General features: G+C 37.1%; 1 protein-coding gene across 1 annotated transcript; it reads left to right on the plus strand.

Moving 5' to 3' along the window:
- Positions 1-996: 996 nt before the first annotated feature.
- Positions 997-12,054, plus strand: LOC113684587 (uncharacterized). Its single transcript, XM_089185785.1, has 7 exons — positions 997-1,216; positions 1,946-1,995; positions 2,308-3,463; positions 6,686-6,808; positions 7,776-7,859; positions 8,212-8,300; positions 8,998-12,054. The coding sequence occupies exons 2-7, from the start codon at positions 1,978-1,980 to the stop codon at positions 12,052-12,054; spliced, it is 4,527 nt and encodes a 1,508-aa protein (XP_089041911.1). The 5' UTR covers positions 997-1,216; positions 1,946-1,977.
- Positions 12,055-19,177: the final 7,123 nt, after the last annotated feature.

Below are 19,177 nucleotides of genomic sequence, written 5' to 3' on the forward strand. Positions count from 1 at the left end.
AGCTGGTCAATGTGTTGGGTCCAAATAAAACATCCAAGTGATGAATGATGATTTTCGATATATGAAATTCATATATTTGCATTGCGGTGAAGAGATGAAATTAAGAGATCCTCGCAGCTAAGAACAGTACTGAAACGAGTAGTTGAAAATAAGACCATCCAAGAATTCCATATATCTAAAATCACTTGGATGTTTTATTTGGACCCAACACATTAACCAGCTCCCAGTTGGCTTGTTAGCTCAGTTGGTAGAGCGCTGCATCGGTATCGCAGAGGTCATGGGTTCAAATCTTGTACGGGCCTGAATTTTTTTCAGGTCTTAGCTTCTCTAACAATAACAATTTTTAGATCTGAATAACTTTTATTCAAGTTCAAAAGTAAAGGTTATTGAACCACCGGCGGCCCAAGCTCACGTTTCGAGAAAAAGTGTCACGCGTTGCGTGACTCAGTGTTAGTTATGGAGAAACCGTTGAGAATTTAAACACGTTATTAGGAATAGTAGTATGGGGAGCGAAATGTTCCTTCATATTTTGAAATATGAACATTCTACACGTAAAATCAATAGAAGTTGGTAAGATTTCCGCACAGCCCCATTCTACATTATGCATTCAGCTCAATGACAAAGTAGTTTCTGGCGATTTCTGCCGTTTTTGCTCGTTTTACCATCGCTGTTATTCTGTTATAAGACGATGTCAAACAATACAACCACTGCTCCCATATTCTTCAGCTCATTCCTCAGCTTGTGGCCAACATATCCTCTTCCTCCCGTCACAAGAATTTTTCTTCCTTGGAACATACCAACATCCATTCACAGATTTCCTTCCTAACGATTTTCGTTCCCGCTCTGACAAACGAGCCTGCATTCAGCCAGCTGCGACGTACTTTGGCTACAGGCTACAAAACTAGATGTGTGGTGTAATAGTCATATTTTATAACCTGATGGGGGTTCTTCTTCCTTCCAATGCTGTCACATGATAGTAAATGGACCAATTGAAATAATTTATCAAACCGAAAGTGATAGACGAATGCGGAAATGGACGTGAAATACCACTAATATTAATGTTTGGCGAGGTGTTTCACCAGTTTATTTTTACATAAGTAATAGTTTCAGCTCCTATGAAGTGATTTCAGATCATCAGCGAACTGTAGCTCCAGAGTGTCACTGAAGGGAACAGATACAGGACCTTCACTTACAGTAACATACCAACGAAGTCTTGGTAAGCCAATTCTTGTTAACTTCTGATACATGATGCCTAGGATTCTTGCTGAAATGAACCATTTTGGTAAATACCTCAGAGCAGCTCATCGCCTCAATTTCAAACGCCTTTTCTAAGACGAATTAACAGTAGACTGAATCATAAATACAAATCGTGTAACATCGCCTTGATCTGTAAGGGTTTGCTAGGGTCTTCACAGATGTCCCTCGCCAAAAATGTTGTAGTAAGGCAAATGCACTCTGTAGTCTGACCAAATTTAGGAGTGCCTATTTATTCCAGATTTCATGACAAAACTCTGGTGATTACATATTGATAAATAGTAATAGTGACAGAACCATATGATAGCTTTAAATAATAATTTACTGGAATCGCATGTACAATTATTTGTTCAAACCCTGCATGAAGTCGCAAAACAATTCGTCAAATTTTTGAGCACTTTTACAATAACCTCTTTTTAGCATTGAAGTACACGTTCGTCTCCTCTGCATTGTTAACTGAAAAGTTCAGTTCTCTTTGCTAATTAGAAGGAATAATTTTTTTCATAGATATATTTCGTCAATTAAATTTCACTTGATCAAAAAGGCAATACGATTACTCAGCTGTACCATGATATTCCAGCAACAGTAATTTCAACTTGTCATTCAATACCATATTTGACAGTTAGTAATTTAAGACATTTTAAGTTAATAAGTAGTGAAAGTAATTCCTGTTTTTTCATTTTTATTTTAGCAACTTCCTGTTCAACATTTAAGGTTTCTGTGATGTCAAGACAATTAAAGGTAGCATATCAAACAACTGCTTTTGAAAATCACAGCTGTGACCAAGTTGTTTTTTTTACTTGTGCTTTGGTGTTATTTCATTTTAAGGAAACTTCACTTTTATCAGTGCTTCCCTGCCAACTCTCTCACTTCAGGAACAAATTACATGCCTGCAGATATAAAACTTTATGATTACATAATACTGGTATTTACCAAGTAGGAGATTGATATGGAAAAAAAATTATAGGGGAGTAAAATAATCCATAAAATGAGTTTTTATTTTTCTATAATTTTAATTGAATTTCCTAAATCACAAAAATCTTGTGTTTACAGAACAACACTGGGGAAAGAAAACTGAGAGTAACCCTTCTGAGTGCTGAATGGAAAGCTTCAAGCAATGGGGACTTGACAACCATTAACAGAGAGCTAGCAATACAGATGGCTAAACATTCCAATGTGGAAGTCAGTGTCTTCTTACCTCAGTCTAGTGAAGAAGACAAGAGAGATGCTGATAGTTACAAAGTTAAACTCATTGACGCTGTTAAACTGCCTGGTTTTGAACCAGTTGATTGGCTAGCCTCTTTACCTGATGGCCATGCTATGGATTGTGTTGTAGGGCATGGAGTAGCTCTTGGTAGGCAAATTCCTCTCATAAAGAATAATCCAAATTACAAGCATTGCAAATGGATTCAAGTTGTCCATACTGCTCCTGAAGAAATTGGCATGTACAAAAGCATTTCTGAAGGTCAACAAATGCAGCAAACAGTAATAGAACTATGTGAAATGGCTGATCAAGTTGTAACAATTGGCCCCAAGCTAACTGATGCATATAAACACCAACTCAGAAAGCAAGATGTTTTTAACCTGATGCCAAGTATTTTCACTGAATTTTCAGATGTGCAGCAAGGTAGCTATGAAAGAAGAAAATTTTGTGTCTTGGTAACTGAGAGTGGTGATAGTGAAGATTTTGATGTCAAAGGATATGGCATAGCAGCAAAAGCTATTGCTAACCTGAAGGGTGAACCTTACCAACTCAAGTTTGCCTCCAAACAGAGAGGAAAGGAAGATGAATTAAAACAAAAGTTACTTCAGTGTGGTATTGATCCTAATCAGCTAATTATCTGCAGCTTTGATGAAAACAGGAAAACGTCAGCCAACTTATTCTCTATGGTGGATATTGCTATATTGCCCTCAAAAACTGAGGGATTCGGGTTGAGCGCTCTTAAAGCCATATCTGCTGGTCTTCCAGTACTTGTCAGTGGTAACTCAGGAATTGCAGAAGCCTTAAGGGAGGTGCCCAATGGGTCATACCGTATCGTGGATTCAGAGGATCCTACAGACTGGGCCAGAGCAATAAAGGCTGTGTGTGACAAAAAAAGGAATGTACGACTTGCAGAGGCTAAGATTCTTCGTGAACACTATTTGCAGCGGTTCAGCTGGGAGGAGTCTTGTGATGTCCTTGTTAAACAGATGTTCCATCTTGCATTTGGTAAGTTTTCTCATCTTGCATCAGGATTGCAGAAGTTTTAATCCAGTTTGAAATAATGACAAAGCTCACATGTTTGAGTTAAATATTCAATTTACAGGTTAGCATTTGTTTCTAAATGCAATAGGGCAGTAGTCTTATGGAATGTTACAAGTTTACATTTAGGAAAACTGGTTATCCGAGGTTATAAGTTGATGGTAATGACCCATTAAGGGTCATTCCATTTTAGAACCACTCGAATGGTGAAATTTAAAATAAATATTTTGTATCTAGCCCAATGATGGATTTTTAGAGTGAGGAGACCCTAAATTGTTTAAAAAAGAATAATCTGAAAGTTGATTTTGCGGGAAATGGCAAAGAGAGGCTGTTTATTTTTGTCCAATGAAAAGGGTGTGAAAATAGGTGGCATTCTGTAAGATTTAAAATGATTTTAGTGAGACATGTTTATTCCCAAAATATCATCACCAGGGGAATAAAACTATTTGAACTCTATACAAAGGTGAACTTGCTAATAAGATTTTTTTCAAAATGGATGTACTTCTTTAAAGAGACCAAGTAATAATTCTATTACAGACATTATGTAATGGCCACACCAAAAAGCCAATTTATTTTGTTTTCTCTGACAACAAAAACCAGTCTTTTTGTAAGCTTGGCTCCTTCTTTTGTTTTTAGGGGCCCAAACTTAAGTGCTGTAAATTATCAAAGTCCTGGAAAAAAAAAACACCAGAAAAAATAAAGGCTACTTTATGTTGCAGACATTATGTTATTGACATTACATTATGGACACAATGTTAGGGAAATGACATTATTGACATTATGACTGAATGACTTTTATTTTAGTTATTCTTTTGGAAGAAATAAATTTTTCTTGAAGACCAGTTTGTTCAAATTTATCACATCCAAGTTTACATTGCCCTTTTAACTTAACACTAACAACTGTAACCATAACAACAACTGTACACTAACAGTTGCAACACCATGGTGACATGAGGAGTATAAATTTTCAAAAAGTTTTTGTGAAACAAGTTTACTGAAAGACATATGTTAATAGTCAGTACCTTCTTTTAAAATATCTGAAGATAACAAATTAAAAGATGTTTCAGAAATGTAGCTTAAAACAAGCTGCAGTACTTCAACTTTCAAAGGCCATTTCACTGATAATGACTGTCCTTAAATTACTACAGAGAAAATTGTCAATTCAGGCAGTTGAGTGCAGTGTAACTTTCCAAAATAGTGTCAAGTGGCTTATTAAGAATAGTACTCTGACAAGGGGTTTAGTAAAATCTGTTAGTTCAAAAATTAACGCAATGTTTTAACTACTGCAATCTGCAGTTAGTTTGACTAGTTATTTCAAAACTTTTTCTTTTTGAAAATATTTAAACAGCCTCTCAATATATGAAAGAATTGGAACACTGAAAGGTCCAGTGCCTTTTAGCTCTGTGGAGCCATAGAAGACTTCTCTTTTGGACAATATCAATATTTCAACCTCGTTATCAGTAACACTGAGGGCTCTTCCAATGTAAAACTTAGTCCCATGCTAGAAATCTAATCTGCACTGTATCTCAGAAAGCAAGAACCAAAAGACAGCAGAAACACTAGTCAGAGCTTGCCCAATAAAACTGAATTGTAAGGAGCATGCTCTATATGGGATAATCCACAGACCACAGTCACATGTACACACAAACTGTAGTATTAATGTTATGGTTATCAGCACAACCAGAAAAGAGAATTGACCTGTAATTGAGCCTGATTAAGAATACATTTATCAGTTCTGACAAAATAAATTATCAGAAGTTCATAAAAATAAAAAAACATTCCCTTATTCTTACCAGTGTAAAAAAAAGTTTCCCAGTATAATGTTGAGAACAAAAATTGTGTAATTTTTTTACCACAAGCTGAAAATATACTACAGAATAAGGGAATTGATTTTAAAGAGCTACAAAGCAGCTTTGTTCTTACTAATATTAACTGATTTTTGTCTGAATAGTCAATTCACAGGAAAATAAGTGTCAAGTGAACACATTGAATTGCAGGTTGATTTTTTTGTAATGTCTACAAAAGTTTCACTCTTCAGTTGATATTGTAAGGAGAAATTCTGTTTTGGTCACTCATGGGAGTTAAAGAGTTAACAGTAATAACAGTTTGTATACTGCATGGGTACTATTCAATTAGAAGATTGCTGTGCGATTTGCTATGAAGGAACACTGGTGTAGAAGCCCTTTGAAAATGAGGACCTGCAAGAAGATTGTCATCCAATGTGTTTGAAGCTTAATGTGATATTAATGGTTCCAGTGGGTTTGAAGTACAATTTTAACTTCATTTCATCACTTATTCCACCTGCATTGTCCAGCCCCACTGAAAAAAATTCACATGGAACTAAATGCATCTGATTGTGAACTTTCCACACAATTCTTCTTGTAAACAACCTGCATTTTATCACGTATTTCACACACAGAGGGCAAAGTCCAGATAGGTAACAACCAATCAAGGAGCCCTCTTTGAAATATTATCCTTGTCTCTTGGTCGTTGTATCTTCACTTATTTGAGATTGCAATATATCTTTGGTTAGGTTTTATTGGAGATACAACAGAGTTTCTGTTTGCTTTTCGCCGTAAAATTTGGTGAAATTATATTTTTGGAGTCACTAACTGTTGATGAATAAGTTTAATTTTTTCTCTGTTAGAGGAACGGCAGTAAGCATGGTCTCTTTTGCAACTGTCAGTTGGTCTCGTCACACAACAATTATAATCATAATAATAATAATAATAGTATAATGATAGTATAATGAGGGTTTTTTCCAACCTTAATTATAAATTGTGTATTGAAAAACTGACTTTGGTGATGTATTTTGGATAAATTTCATGCACGTTATATATATACAGATGGTCACATTTTGGTTTGCTGTGTTAATTATTATTTCTCAAAGAAAAGTAACCCCATGAATACATGTATTGCGGTAAATAATGTAAAATAATGAAAATTATTCCAGGTATGATTGTGCCTGGTTCTCTACTTATGTGAAAGGTATTTGAGTTGGTTTGTGGAATAAACCCTAAGAGTGACCAGCATCTAATTTCTCCCTACAATATCACTCCTGAATCACACATTAAGGTGATGAGAATAAAGGACATGGTCAACAGAGAAGGAAACTTTTGATTGGCAAACAAATTCTCCTTTCCAGCACATGTTAATTTGATCTGTTTTCATGTTGCCATTAAAAGTAACACCATGAATTGCTCTTTGTATTTTTCCTCTCGGGTACTTCACCCTCCACCTTACTGTCCACTTCTGATCACAAAAGAAAACTGGAAGTAAGGCAGAGCACTGTAAAACTTCAGAAAAAGAAAGGTGCGTGAAAAGAGACCTTGAAGCCAAGGAAAGGTGAAGATGAAGCTCAGTTTGAATTAATTTCTTAAGTGAATATGTTCAGTGTGTTCAGCTATGATGTCAGGTATTCAGAAGTGTGCTTTTGGGATTAAACATTTAAGGTTGCTAGGGTCTGTAGGGTAAAACTAAACTGACAATTATTTAAAATACTTTCAGTTCTTCATTAAAAAGATTAATTTGAGAGGAATTAAAAGCCAATTTATTTATTTATGTTTAGATGAGTGGCAGTAGATGGTAAAACAGTTTTAATAATAATAAAATGATAATAATAATAATTATAATCATAATCATAATAATAGTATAATAATAGTATAATGAAGGTTTTTCCCAACCTTAATCATAAATTATGTATTGAAAAACTGACATTGGTGGTGTATTTTGGATAAATCTCTTGCACTTATATACAGATGGTCACATGTTGGTTTGCTGTGTTAATTATTATTTCTCAAAGAAAAGTAACCCCATGAATATATGTATTGCTGTAAATAATGTAAAATAATGTAAATTATTCCAGATATGATTGTGCCTGATTCTCTTATGTGAAAGGAATTTGAGTTGGTTTGTGGAATAAACCCTTTAAACCCTAAGAGTGACCAGCATCAAATTTCTCCCTACAATATCACTCTTAAATTGCTCATGATGGTGATGAGAATAAAGGACATGGTCAAAAGAGAAGGAAACTTTTGATTGGCAAACAAATTCTCCTTTTCAGCACTAGGAAATTTATAAGGAGCAGTGTGGAGAATATGCAGACTGATGTTAGGATGTAAAGGGTTAAGATAATATACATGAGATATATATGTGAATATCAAATAGATGTTTTGAGCACCTTTTTTAAATCTATCTTTAACTACAAGTTGGTAATTGTTTGTTTCTAACTATTTATTAGTAGAAATGCTAATATCTCTCTGTATAACTTAATTTTTAGGCATGTTGCCTCTTCCTGGATCTTCCACCTTTGGTCCTGAAGAAGAACTAGAAGAGCCACGTATGAAACTCCAAAGAATGGAAGGTGAATAAATGATGCTGTTAAATTAAATTTCATGGTAAAACTGATCTAAGAATACTTTTAAATACATTTAGTTCTCATTAAAAATGTTTTTTTAAGGCAGTTATACCCAATTTAGTTTTCCCTCTCTCTGTGTTTTGCTATAAGGGAATATTGAGATGGTAGAGGCTGGGGTTGGTGAAACAGTATATAATGATAAACTGGGTGTTTTCAATATTGATCTTAAATTATGACTCAAACAACCAACGGTGACGTCGTGACACGGTATGTCAGTTAATTGCATGTTGATTTGACCTGTTTTCATGTCGCTATTAAAAGTAACACCATGAATTGCTCTTTGTACTTTTCCTCTCAGGTAATTCACCCTCCACCTTACTGTCCACTTCTGGTCACAAAAGAAAACAGGAAGTAAGACACAGCACTGTGAAACTTCAGGAAAAGAAAGGTGAGTGAAAAGAGACCCTGAAGCTAAGGATTAGTCAAAATTAAAATTCTTAGGTGATAATTAGAATGTTCTTAAATTCTTTTAACAGTTATGTCAGTTGTTACTTTTCCAAGCACAGTCAACTGCTGTTACTGCAGACACCATGGGGGGTGGGGTGATATAGTGTCTGCAATAGCGAGAGTCCGTAATAAAAGGGTACGATAGAAATTCAAATGTTTGCACCCAACTGAAGAATGGTTTCTTTGTTTTCCTTTATCATAAAGTTGCTTTATATTATGTGAGTCGGGATTTTGGATGTAGTATTGAAGTGTCTGCTATAGCAAGAGATAAAATAAGTAAAACTTTATAGCAACAGCAAGAGTCCGTTTCAAAGGGAATTTATTTTAGTCATTTCTTTACGCGTTTCCTCAGGGGTTGGCTCTTGTCCTCTGTGGCATGGTGTCTGTAATAGCGAGGTGTTCACAGGGTGAGAGTCAGCTAAAGATTAATCTAAATTTGGCATTTGGTGTCAATTAATTGCGAACGGATTCAAGATTAACTTGCACTTTTCAGAAAGCCTAATTAAAGCAAAACTCTGCTAGCGTGATAACCAATCCCGTTACAAGTCAGGCAGATCAATGATTCTTCGTCGAGCATCGGAAAAGTTACTAAATGAATAGTTTATCAAAATAAATAAAGGTAACGGTTTTCCTTTCCGTTGTAGCGGAATACTCCGATGCGTTGAAAGAATCAATAAAAAGCCACACCGAGTACCTCGTTCAGGCCTCACCGATCACGTCCAGAGTAAGAACAGATGACATATTCACCAACATTCTCATGCAACATGGAAGAAAACCAGTCGAAGATCCTCATGTGAAAAGAAAAGAACGCCTTCGCCGGTACGGTCAAATAAGTGGAAAGCAAATAAACAGCTCTCAAGAAATTATCACCCCAACCGATGGGAAACGAAAAAAACGCCTTCGCCAGTACGGTCAAAAAAGTGGAAAGAAAATTAAAAGCTCTCAAGAAATTTTCATCCCAACCGATGGGAAACATCCAAAATCTGTTCTTGTCACTGGAAAGGCAGGCATCGGTAAAACACTGTTTTGTCAAAAGCTGATCAGAGATTGGGCTGACAACAAATTGTTTCGATCCAGAGCAAATGCAGAAGTACCTGATTTTAAGTTCGCATACTTGCTCACGTTCCGGCAGCTTAACCTACTTGGGGACGACCCTGTTACCTTAAAGGATATCTTAAACCGATCTTCAGTGCTAGATGACCACTCAAATATCGACGACTCTATATTTGAGTACGTTCTTCATCATTCCGAAGAAGTTTTAATTATCATCGACGGGTATGACGAGTGTTCACAACGAGAGTACATCGCTAGTGATTCGGATGAAAAGTACCCAAATAACGCCAAAGAGAAGATGCCAGTAGCAGCACTGTGTGCCAAGCTTATCAAAGGAAAAATACTGAGAGGTTCGGTTGTCATGATCACGTCAAGACCCGACGAATCTGACGAAATGAAAGCCAAAAACATCTATTTTGACAGATACGTTGAAATTACAGGATTTTCCGAGCCACAGGTAAAAGAATACATTGGAAAGTATTTCAAAAACAACGACCGAATGAAAAACATTGTAATGGACCACATTACAAAGAATGTCAATCTTGTCAGCTTTGCCCACATTCCTGTGCTCTGTTTTCTTATGTGCTTCTACTTCGAATATACTCTACAGCAACCAAAGAAGAATAATCCTCTCCCGGTGAAAACAAGTGACCTTTATGATGGAGTGGTCAACATGTTCGTGCGAAGACACGATAGAAAGAAAAGAGCCTCTCTCAAGAAGACTCTGGATGAATTATCAAAGCTGGCAGCTCAACTTCTTCTGGAGAGAAAGTTTCTTTTCTTTAAAGAGGATTTGAAAACTTTGAACTTACATGAGGTTGAACTGATTCTGTGTGGAAGCGGTCTTCTTCATTGCGGTCCTCCTTTCAGAAAATCTTTTTCTGAGACGACTAAACATTTTTGTTTTACACATTTGACTTTTCAAGAGTACTTGGCGGCTCGTTGGTTTGTAGAGACAAGAACTATCCCCCCCAAACATGTGTCTACAGAAGTAGTTCTACTTATGTCTGGTATTTTGTCCAAGCAAAAAGACAACGAATTTGAGGAGAAGATGATTATCCACACATTTCTCAGCGACGACTTATTAGAAAAAGAAGCCAAAAGGGGGCATTTAATTTCTAAATGTCTCCTAAGATACGAAGACATTGAGTTTGCCAAGGGAATAGTTAAGAGATTTCACGACGTATTCGACATAAGAAATGGATCTATTGATCTTTCTAGGATGGAGGATGTGGACTGTCCTGCTGTGTCTTTTGCATTAAATGTTTTAGGTGCACTCAGTGAAGAGAAGGAATCTGAATGGAATACAATCACCACACTTAAACTGGCTTCTTGCACGGTCACCGATGCCGATGTTGCCAGTCTATGTCAAGCATTACAGACACCAACATGTAAAGTCACCGAACTTGATCTGGGTGATAATCAGATCACCGATGCCGGTGTTGCCAGTCTGTGTCAAGCATTACAGACACCAACATGTAAAGTCACCGAACTTTATCTGGGTGCTAATCAGATCACCGATGCCGGTGTTGCCAGACTGTGTCAAGCATTACAGACACCAACATGTAAAGTCATCAAACTTTATCTGGGTTTTAATCAGATTACCGATGCCGGTGTTGCCAGTCTATGTCAAGCGTTACAGACACCAACATGTAAAGTCACCGAACTTTATCTGAGTGGTAATCAGATCATCGATGCCGGTGTTGCCAGTCTGTGTCAAGCATTACAGACACCAACATGTAAAGTCACCGAACTTTATGTGAGTGGTAATCAGATCACCGATGCCGGTGTTGCCAGTCTATGTCAAGCATTACAGACACCAACATGTAAACTCACCGAACTTCATCTGGGTGCTAATCAGATCACCGATGCCGGTGTTGCCAGTCTATGTCAAGCATTACAGACACCAACATGTAAAGTCACCGAACTTGATCTGCGTGGTAATCTGATCACCGATGCCGGTGTTGCCAGTCTATGTCAAGCATTACAGACACCAACATGTAAAGTAACCGAACTTCGACTGGGTGGTAAACAGATCACCGATGCCGGTGTTGCCAGTCTATGTCAAGCATTACAGACACCAACATGTAAAGTCATCAAACTTTCTCTGGGTGGTAATCAGATCACCGATGCCGGTGTTTCCAGTCTATGTCAAGCATTACAGGCACCAACATGTAAAGTCACCGAACTTGATCTGGATTTACATCACATCACCGATGCCGGTGTTGCCAGTCTATGTCAAGCATTACAGGCACTAACATGTAAAGTCACCGAACTTGATCTGGATTATAATCACATCGCCGATGCCGGTGTTGCCAGTCTATGTCAAGCATTACAGGCACCAACGTGTAAAGTTACAAAACTTGATCTGGTTTTAAATCAGATCACCGATGCCGGTGTTGCCAGTCTATGTCAAGCTTTACAGGCACCAACATGTAAAGTCACCGAACTTGATCTGGGTTATAATCACATCACCGATGCCGGTGTTGCCAGTCTATGTCAAGCATTACAGGCACCAACTTGTAAAGTTAAAAAACTTAATATGGAGAAGAATCATATCACCAATGCCGCTATGGACCGTCTAAAGAATATTTTAGGGTACACAATGAATATGTCAATAGCGAACGCTTTAACACTGTAAACGCTTTATCTTTTTGTTGTTCTTAAAATGCGTTTATTACTTAATATTTCTATGACTTATAGATTTTCATAAGAAAATCACAAGATTTTAAGTACAACTTGGGAAAAATTAGCACAAGTGAACTGTGCAAAGGCTACCCAAATTGCACGAGCCCGTAAGGCGTGTAAAATTTTTAGTTCCTTAAAAATATACGGGTGTTGATTTAACTAACCTTAACCCCAACACCAACCCTAACCCTAACCCTAACCCTAGCACTAGCCCTAACCCTAACCCTAGCCCTAAGCAAATTGTACGAGGAAAAACGTGATTATCTGTTAATAATGTACATGCTAAACTATGTTTTCCTCTTAGTGGAGTTTATTTCGTGTCATATCTTACTGGCTCGGTCGCTTTCCTTTGTGCTGTTGCCGGAGTAGTTAGGGTTTCACATGTCTCAGTATTAGACAGCCTAAGTAAGCATTTTGTGAGATCGCGAATATTGCCTATCATGACCGGCTAAGGGCCAGACAAATGGGGGGGGGGGGGGGGGGAGGAGGAAGGGACGAAGTGAGGGAAATAACCTTGATGATATCCATCTTTTTGTCTTCTTTCCAAACTTATGTGATCACGACAGTAATTTAACCCTTTATTTACAATTTTAAAAGAGTTCAAACCTATTTGCATCACTGAGAGTGCGTAAAGCCGAGTCAGTTTTCTTCAACCTTACCACCGTCGATTATCGATTTCTGAGCGTGTTCGTTAATTGGGAAACATTCCAAAATCCTCCGTTAACCTTTTGTGCATCCCTGCGACTAAACAGTTCCCCACCCTACCCAGGTCTAGTCATCGTTAAACTGGGATTCATTAAGTCTTTTACACCTAATCGAGTAGAACTTTTTGAACTTGACATCCAAATGCTTAGATTATAGCTATTCTTACTGAAGATTCAAACGGATACTACGGGTACTAATCACAATTTTGTTGAAAGTACAGGAGAACTGTGATGACCAGTCTATTAATAAAACCCACCAATAGTCCTCTTCCTATCCTAGCTTTAACAAAACGGAAAAAAGGAACAAAACAATACAACTATAACAGAGTGAAAACCTTTATTTCACCACATGCCTAATTGCCATCACCAAAGATGTTTCGTTTCGTAAGTGGGAATTTGATCTGAATCAAACAAAGGAAAGTGTCTTTCCTAGAGCGCGACGTCCTATGCCCAAATATATGCTAGCTACGTTCAAATTACTCTGAATGTGTTCTTATTATTTTACTAATATGCAAAGCGAGCTAACTTTATGAAATTCAGTCTATTACCTCCAAAATGTTTACATCATCGTCAATTTTTTGAGGCATTTTTAATTTGAGAATATCAAATCAATATTTGTTTTGTTTGTCTGTTTCCTTACTTGTTTTCTTTGTCACTTCATAAACTGTTGAAGAAACTTCCTAAGCAATGGTTTAATTTCCAACTTCCTTTCGCAAAATGCGGGTCAACGACCCAAGGTGTTTAACCTTTCGATTAACCTCGGTTCTCCTTTTAGGATCGTTATGGCTGCTCCAAGGTAAACTTCAATGACCAGAACAACTTCGCTTCTACCAACACAGACATAGGGCCAGGTTTTCAACCTGACGATCATCTATCCCAAAATGACGCATACTATTTTTCACTTCAGCGAACCAATGAAGTTGTCTAAATTGTATTCTGTTTCAAACTGTTCCTCGTCCCATAGCTCTCCCAAATTTTCAATCATAGTTTTGAGCGAAGTCTTCCCAGTTGCATTCGACTGTTGTGCGCTTGGTTTTTCTCTCTTCTTTGCCTTGTCGACTGAAAAGAGATCCAGGAGTTGTCCAGTATCCATGGTCAATAGGCTTTAGTTGTCTTGCGAGATCACTGTGTTGGCGATGTTCAGTTTAAACTTCTGGAGTCTAACAGAAAAAAAAAAGTCCGACTTGAAGACTCAATTTATAAAATATCTAATTGTATAGTATGTTTTCACTTAACAATTGGGTTTAGAAACGAGCGGACAATGAAAATGTCTTTCATAGGTTTGAGAACAAAGGAAGACGCGAAAGAGGCGTTGACTGTTCTATCCACCTTGGGGAAATTGGAAAGCTAACTACAAGTTGTTATTAAAAACTGGATCATTGGATGATGCATTTCAAGAGTTTTCATTGGCTTAGCCATCATGAGTTATGAGTCATCACGCGCGCGCATGAAGACGAGTGAAATCGGAAGTGTTTTTATGCATTGTAACATTCCGTTTTTCTTACAAAATAAAGTTAGGAAGATTTATTTATAGTTTGGGGCATATTTGATAAAAGGGTCAATCTACTCGCCCTTGTTGGATATGAGATGATTATCGCCAACGAGGCCCGTCATTTCATATCCAACGCGCGCTCGTGGAATAATTCAAAATAAGTCGAAATAAACAATAAAAAATGATAAAAAATACCACTAAATACAAAAATCCTTGAAATTTTCGCACAACTGCTTGAATATTCATCTCCTGTCCAGAAATATCAAATATTGTCGAAAACTATTATACATCGACCCAGTGGCGCACATTGACTGTTGGCCATAGCAACAGACTGACCTGTAACGGACTTAGTTCACAGTAGTAATCTTGAATGATCTTAGGTGGAAGATCTTGCAGCGCATCTTCTTTCAGGCGCCCAATAGGAATGGTAAAACCTGACGATGAAGGGCCTTCATGGCCAAGGCCCCTAAGAATGGGACACATATGTAAATACAGACCACGGTATCACCTCATGTATGACCCACAATGCTATGAAATCTTACTGACAGGCAAACAGTCTTCTGCTAGAGGATCTTCATTTTCTACTTTTTCAACAAAATCATCATCGAAGAGGGACAACTCACTTTCTTTAGGGCGTGGTCTTTGGAATGAAAAGGGTGAGACTGGCGGGAAATTCAGGGTAAAACCATCTAACATTTCAGTCAAATACACGAAGTATTAACCCTATGATAGCTGAAAAGTGTGAGCGTCTTGCAGAGGCCGGTTTCTTTCTTTTTTACTGGTGAAGCACAACATCTATTGTCTTATTTGTTCAACAAACGCTAAGCCAGATGTCAGAGTGCTGAGGTGACTAACACGTGTATCTAGCGGCTTTGTGGAACTCTTGAGTGACGGAAAGAGGATTGGAGCTCTGACGTTCATTTTACTGTCTAGACTGCTTTATTTTTCATCAAGGACCAAAAGCTACGCAGGTTGTGTGTTAGCTACTTAGTACTCAATCCATGGACACTCACCAGCCTATTGTTCCTTAGAGGATGATTTTGCGTCTCTACTCTGTAGAATTGGTTTACCAAACCGAGACTGAAACTGCTTTTCACTTCCGAGAAAACCAGGCATTAAGAAATCAAACAATGACCACAGCTCAAGGACATTACTCTGAAAATAAAACATGAGCATGTCATGAACGTAAAGCACTGTATCAAATCTTTGCAAGACTAAAAGAAGTAAAGCAATACAAAAAACTACAAAATTACGCTACCGTACGGAAAGATAACTCATAACAAAGGAGTATGGTGAGAATGAAACAAAAATGAACGACACATTAGAACGAGCAATGTCTCAATTGTCTGAATATTTAATCTTGTGACGTAGAATACTTTAGAAACATGAACAACATTTTGCTGTTCGACAGAAGCTCCTGTTGACATTTCCTCACATTATACAAGGCAGAGGAAAATATTAATCCTCCTCTTCGTAGGTAGATGAAGAAGATTTTAAGATCTACATGTGGAATAGCTGTGAGAACAGTGACTCGTCATCTTCCCATATTTAAATCGCATAGCTTCATTTGCTTAATAAAAGCCCCTCCATTCGTACCTGGATTTGTGTTCCCGAGAGTATAAGTCGATGACTGGCTCGTAGCTGCTTAATGGCTTTAGCAAGCTAGAAGGAAAGAAAAAAAATCAAATTGAAAAAAGTGGAGCTTAAGCCGCCACTATGTCGTGTCGACATCAATGACGATGCATTACAAAGAGCCTGTTTACGATTCCGTCCTAACTACTTAAAGGGGCCGATACTCGCAGGAGCTTCTTACCGTCCGCCTTTAATTTGAATACTGGACTACATAGCTACTGTTCCATTTCGGACGATTCGAAATTTATTCTCAAGCAACAAGCATCAATGAAACTTCAATGATAAAAAGGAGAACCTGTTTAATCCTGTGAGAGAGATAACACATGGAAAATACCAAATACACAATATCTTCGTCTCCACCGGTTTTTTTTTCTGTCAGGGAATTATCATCGGTCTCCTCAACGTTTGCTTTCTACAGGAAAAAACCAAAACGTAACCTACCTTTTTCCATTCTTTATAATATGGCCCTCGTCAAGGACACAGTACTTCCAGTGCACTGATCTGTTCGGACGAAACAAACGAGACATTTCTTTGAAATAACTGCTGTGCCTTAACAATGTGTATTTTCAATTACCCGTACCCTTCAGTAACTCTCCTGTGGAACCTGTTTCACTTTCCGTGGCCGATAAAAAGGGGAACAACTTCTAATAGACTTCAAATAAGAATTGGACAATAATCATAGCCGCGGGCTCCTACAGGCATCACTTTTCCTAATAGTTTAAATTGTTAAATCAAGACAGGCATAAGAAAGGCAAAAAAAGAGAGTACACCTGCAAGTGAAAACAACTTATTTCCACAGTGGTTTGAGTGATTACATTGAATATCATATTGCACAATGCATTGAGTTTGCTTTATCATGTTCATATTTAGGTTTCAGAGTGTACAATTGTCAGGGAGATCCATGACTTATAGCATTAACTTTTACTCGACATATGAAATAAACATATAAAGGGAAAGTACGCACAGACCTGCATAATGGTTTGCTCTTCTTCCTTGATAGAGTCCATGATGAGCCTAATTATAGGGTTCAGTTTACGGGGAAGTTTATTCAAGAAGATCAGTGTGCTTGCAACACTTGCCTGAACTCTGTAAAAAACTATTAAAAAAACACCATTTCTTTATTTTGTGAGACACCTAATCTGGGAATAAACTCTTTATGCATGAAAGGGGAAAACTTACAAACAATTTTTCCTAAATTTTGGTGCATTAAAAATTCACTTTATTTTAAATACTAAGTTCAATGCACAAGTTGATCATGGAAACAATTTTTATCAATTTCAAGCTTTTCAAACTTGCACTTTCACGAAACAATCTACTTGGAATTAAAATGACTCTGTTTTCATAAACAAGTTTTCCCAATGCCAACAAAGGAGAGGAGCAGAATTACACAATTAAACTTGTGTAGATGATCCTACCATTATCCTCATATCAAAAGTGAAGCTGAACAAATCAGCTACCATTGATAGCAGGTGCAAACAAAACATACCTAATATGTAGCTTTTGGTATGCTGATTGTAATTGTCCTATGGTTGCCATTAAATGCCTTCTCTTCATCTCTGCACCCTAAATATGAATTGTGTAATGCTATGTGAAAAGAAAAGCCGTTGCTTTAAAAAAAAAGGCATGGAAAATTCTGAAACCTGGCTAATCCTTGAGAACAGGATTGAAATGTCAGTGGCTTCTAAGCATTAAAAAATGAGTAGAAAAAATTTGACAAGTCCATGGAGAAATCAGTTTACCCCAACAATCACAACAGGTCTCTCTCAAGCCCCATAAAATTGGATAATGTAACTTTGTGTAAAATACACTTTGGGAGCACAAGTAGAAAATGTAAAAATAGTTTCAAAAGGCACAGCCCTTGAGAGCCTGTGATGAAATTTTTTCAGAAACTTCCATGAAGATATCTGAGCCAAAAGCTTAACAGCATTTTCAACAGTATGAAAACTACGAAGTAACTTTCAACAGCTGCTGACAAATTATATGTAGTACCTTACCATGGGCAAATTGTACCATTATAGCTCCTTATACATTGTCCCAGTCAAGGCTACAGTGCATATGAGCTCATAAGATGTATAAATCTAAGTCAACCATTCCTTACTATGGCTGGATACCAGCTGAGGCATTAATTCCTTTCTCTTGTTACGCATTTAACAAGCCCTGAGAAAAGTAAACATTAAAGAAATACATACATATACAAGTTTCTGATCATGTCCCCATCCAAACGAGTCAGTTGTGCTCCACACTCTGAAATTACACTGAAATTTGTGCATTTTGTACAGAACTATTTACCCTCTTTAGAATAATTATTACCTACATTAAATTGCATTGAAAAGAACAACACCAGTCCCTTGACTTCTTTTGTCAGTGTACAGTATAATATCTTTCAGGAAGATCTTTGTTTCTTACCTGTCAATCTGTCTGCAGTCTTGTGTTGAGCATAGCTATCTTATCATACACAATTTGTTCAGATAGAACTTTGTTTAACTGTTCAATATTTTCCTTCGGACACTTGCATTCCTTATAATGCAGAACCACAAATTAATGGAAGGCAGAAAATAAGAAATAAATCACACACTTTTTACTGTGAAGATCATCTAGAATTGGATACTTGACATTTTCCTATAATTGCTTCCTTTCATAGATCATTTAGAACATGCACAATAATTCAGTCTACATGTATCTATTGATAACAGAAGAAGGATCAAATTCAAAGTGAAATTTAATAGAGTCAACTATTACAAGTCGAATCCCCTTTTTTGGCCTGGTTTTTCCATTAACAGTAAATCCTCCAATTGGTGTCCAAGGAACATCATTTTCAATTCAGGATATAGCAGAGGATATTTATTACAGGGAGACCCTTAATCAAGGTGGGCGAGGGAGGGGGGAAACAGCTGCAGTGTAAATTTGCAAGGTTAGATGTGAGCATTATTTAAGTTCACCAACGGTAATATGTGCCGATTGTTGTGACTTTGTACTTGTCCATGAATAAGGGAGGAGAGGTGGATTTGATAGGATATTGCATTTGGAACCTTCATTTTGTCAAAAAGAATACTATAAGAATCACTTTTTCCTAACTTCAAGGAATAACATGTACCGAGATGTAACAACTTAATTTGTGTCACACTTAAAGAAATTCTACACAGCTATCCCAAAGTTCATTTAGTTTTGGCACTCCTATATCCATGCACTCGTGAGTTTGCAGTAATTTACAGCTCATTTTACCTTGGAGAAAGTAAAACTGAAACATA

This window comes from Pocillopora damicornis, chromosome 10 (genome assembly GCF_964200805.1).
Source record: "Pocillopora damicornis chromosome 10, jaPocDami1.2, whole genome shotgun sequence".
NCBI classification, from domain to species: domain Eukaryota; kingdom Metazoa; phylum Cnidaria; class Anthozoa; order Scleractinia; family Pocilloporidae; genus Pocillopora; species Pocillopora damicornis.

Excerpts from the sequence above, each read along its gene's own strand:
- LOC113684587 (XM_089185785.1), top strand. Across the intron at positions 3,464-6,685 it reads GATGTTCCATCTTGCATTTG|ACCATGAATTGCTCTTTGTA; the intron begins GTAAGTTTTCTC and ends ATTAAAAGTAAC. Across the intron at positions 8,301-8,997 it reads TGAAACTTCAGGAAAAGAAA|GTTGTAGCGGAATACTCCGA; the intron begins GGTGAGTGAAAA and ends GTTTTCCTTTCC.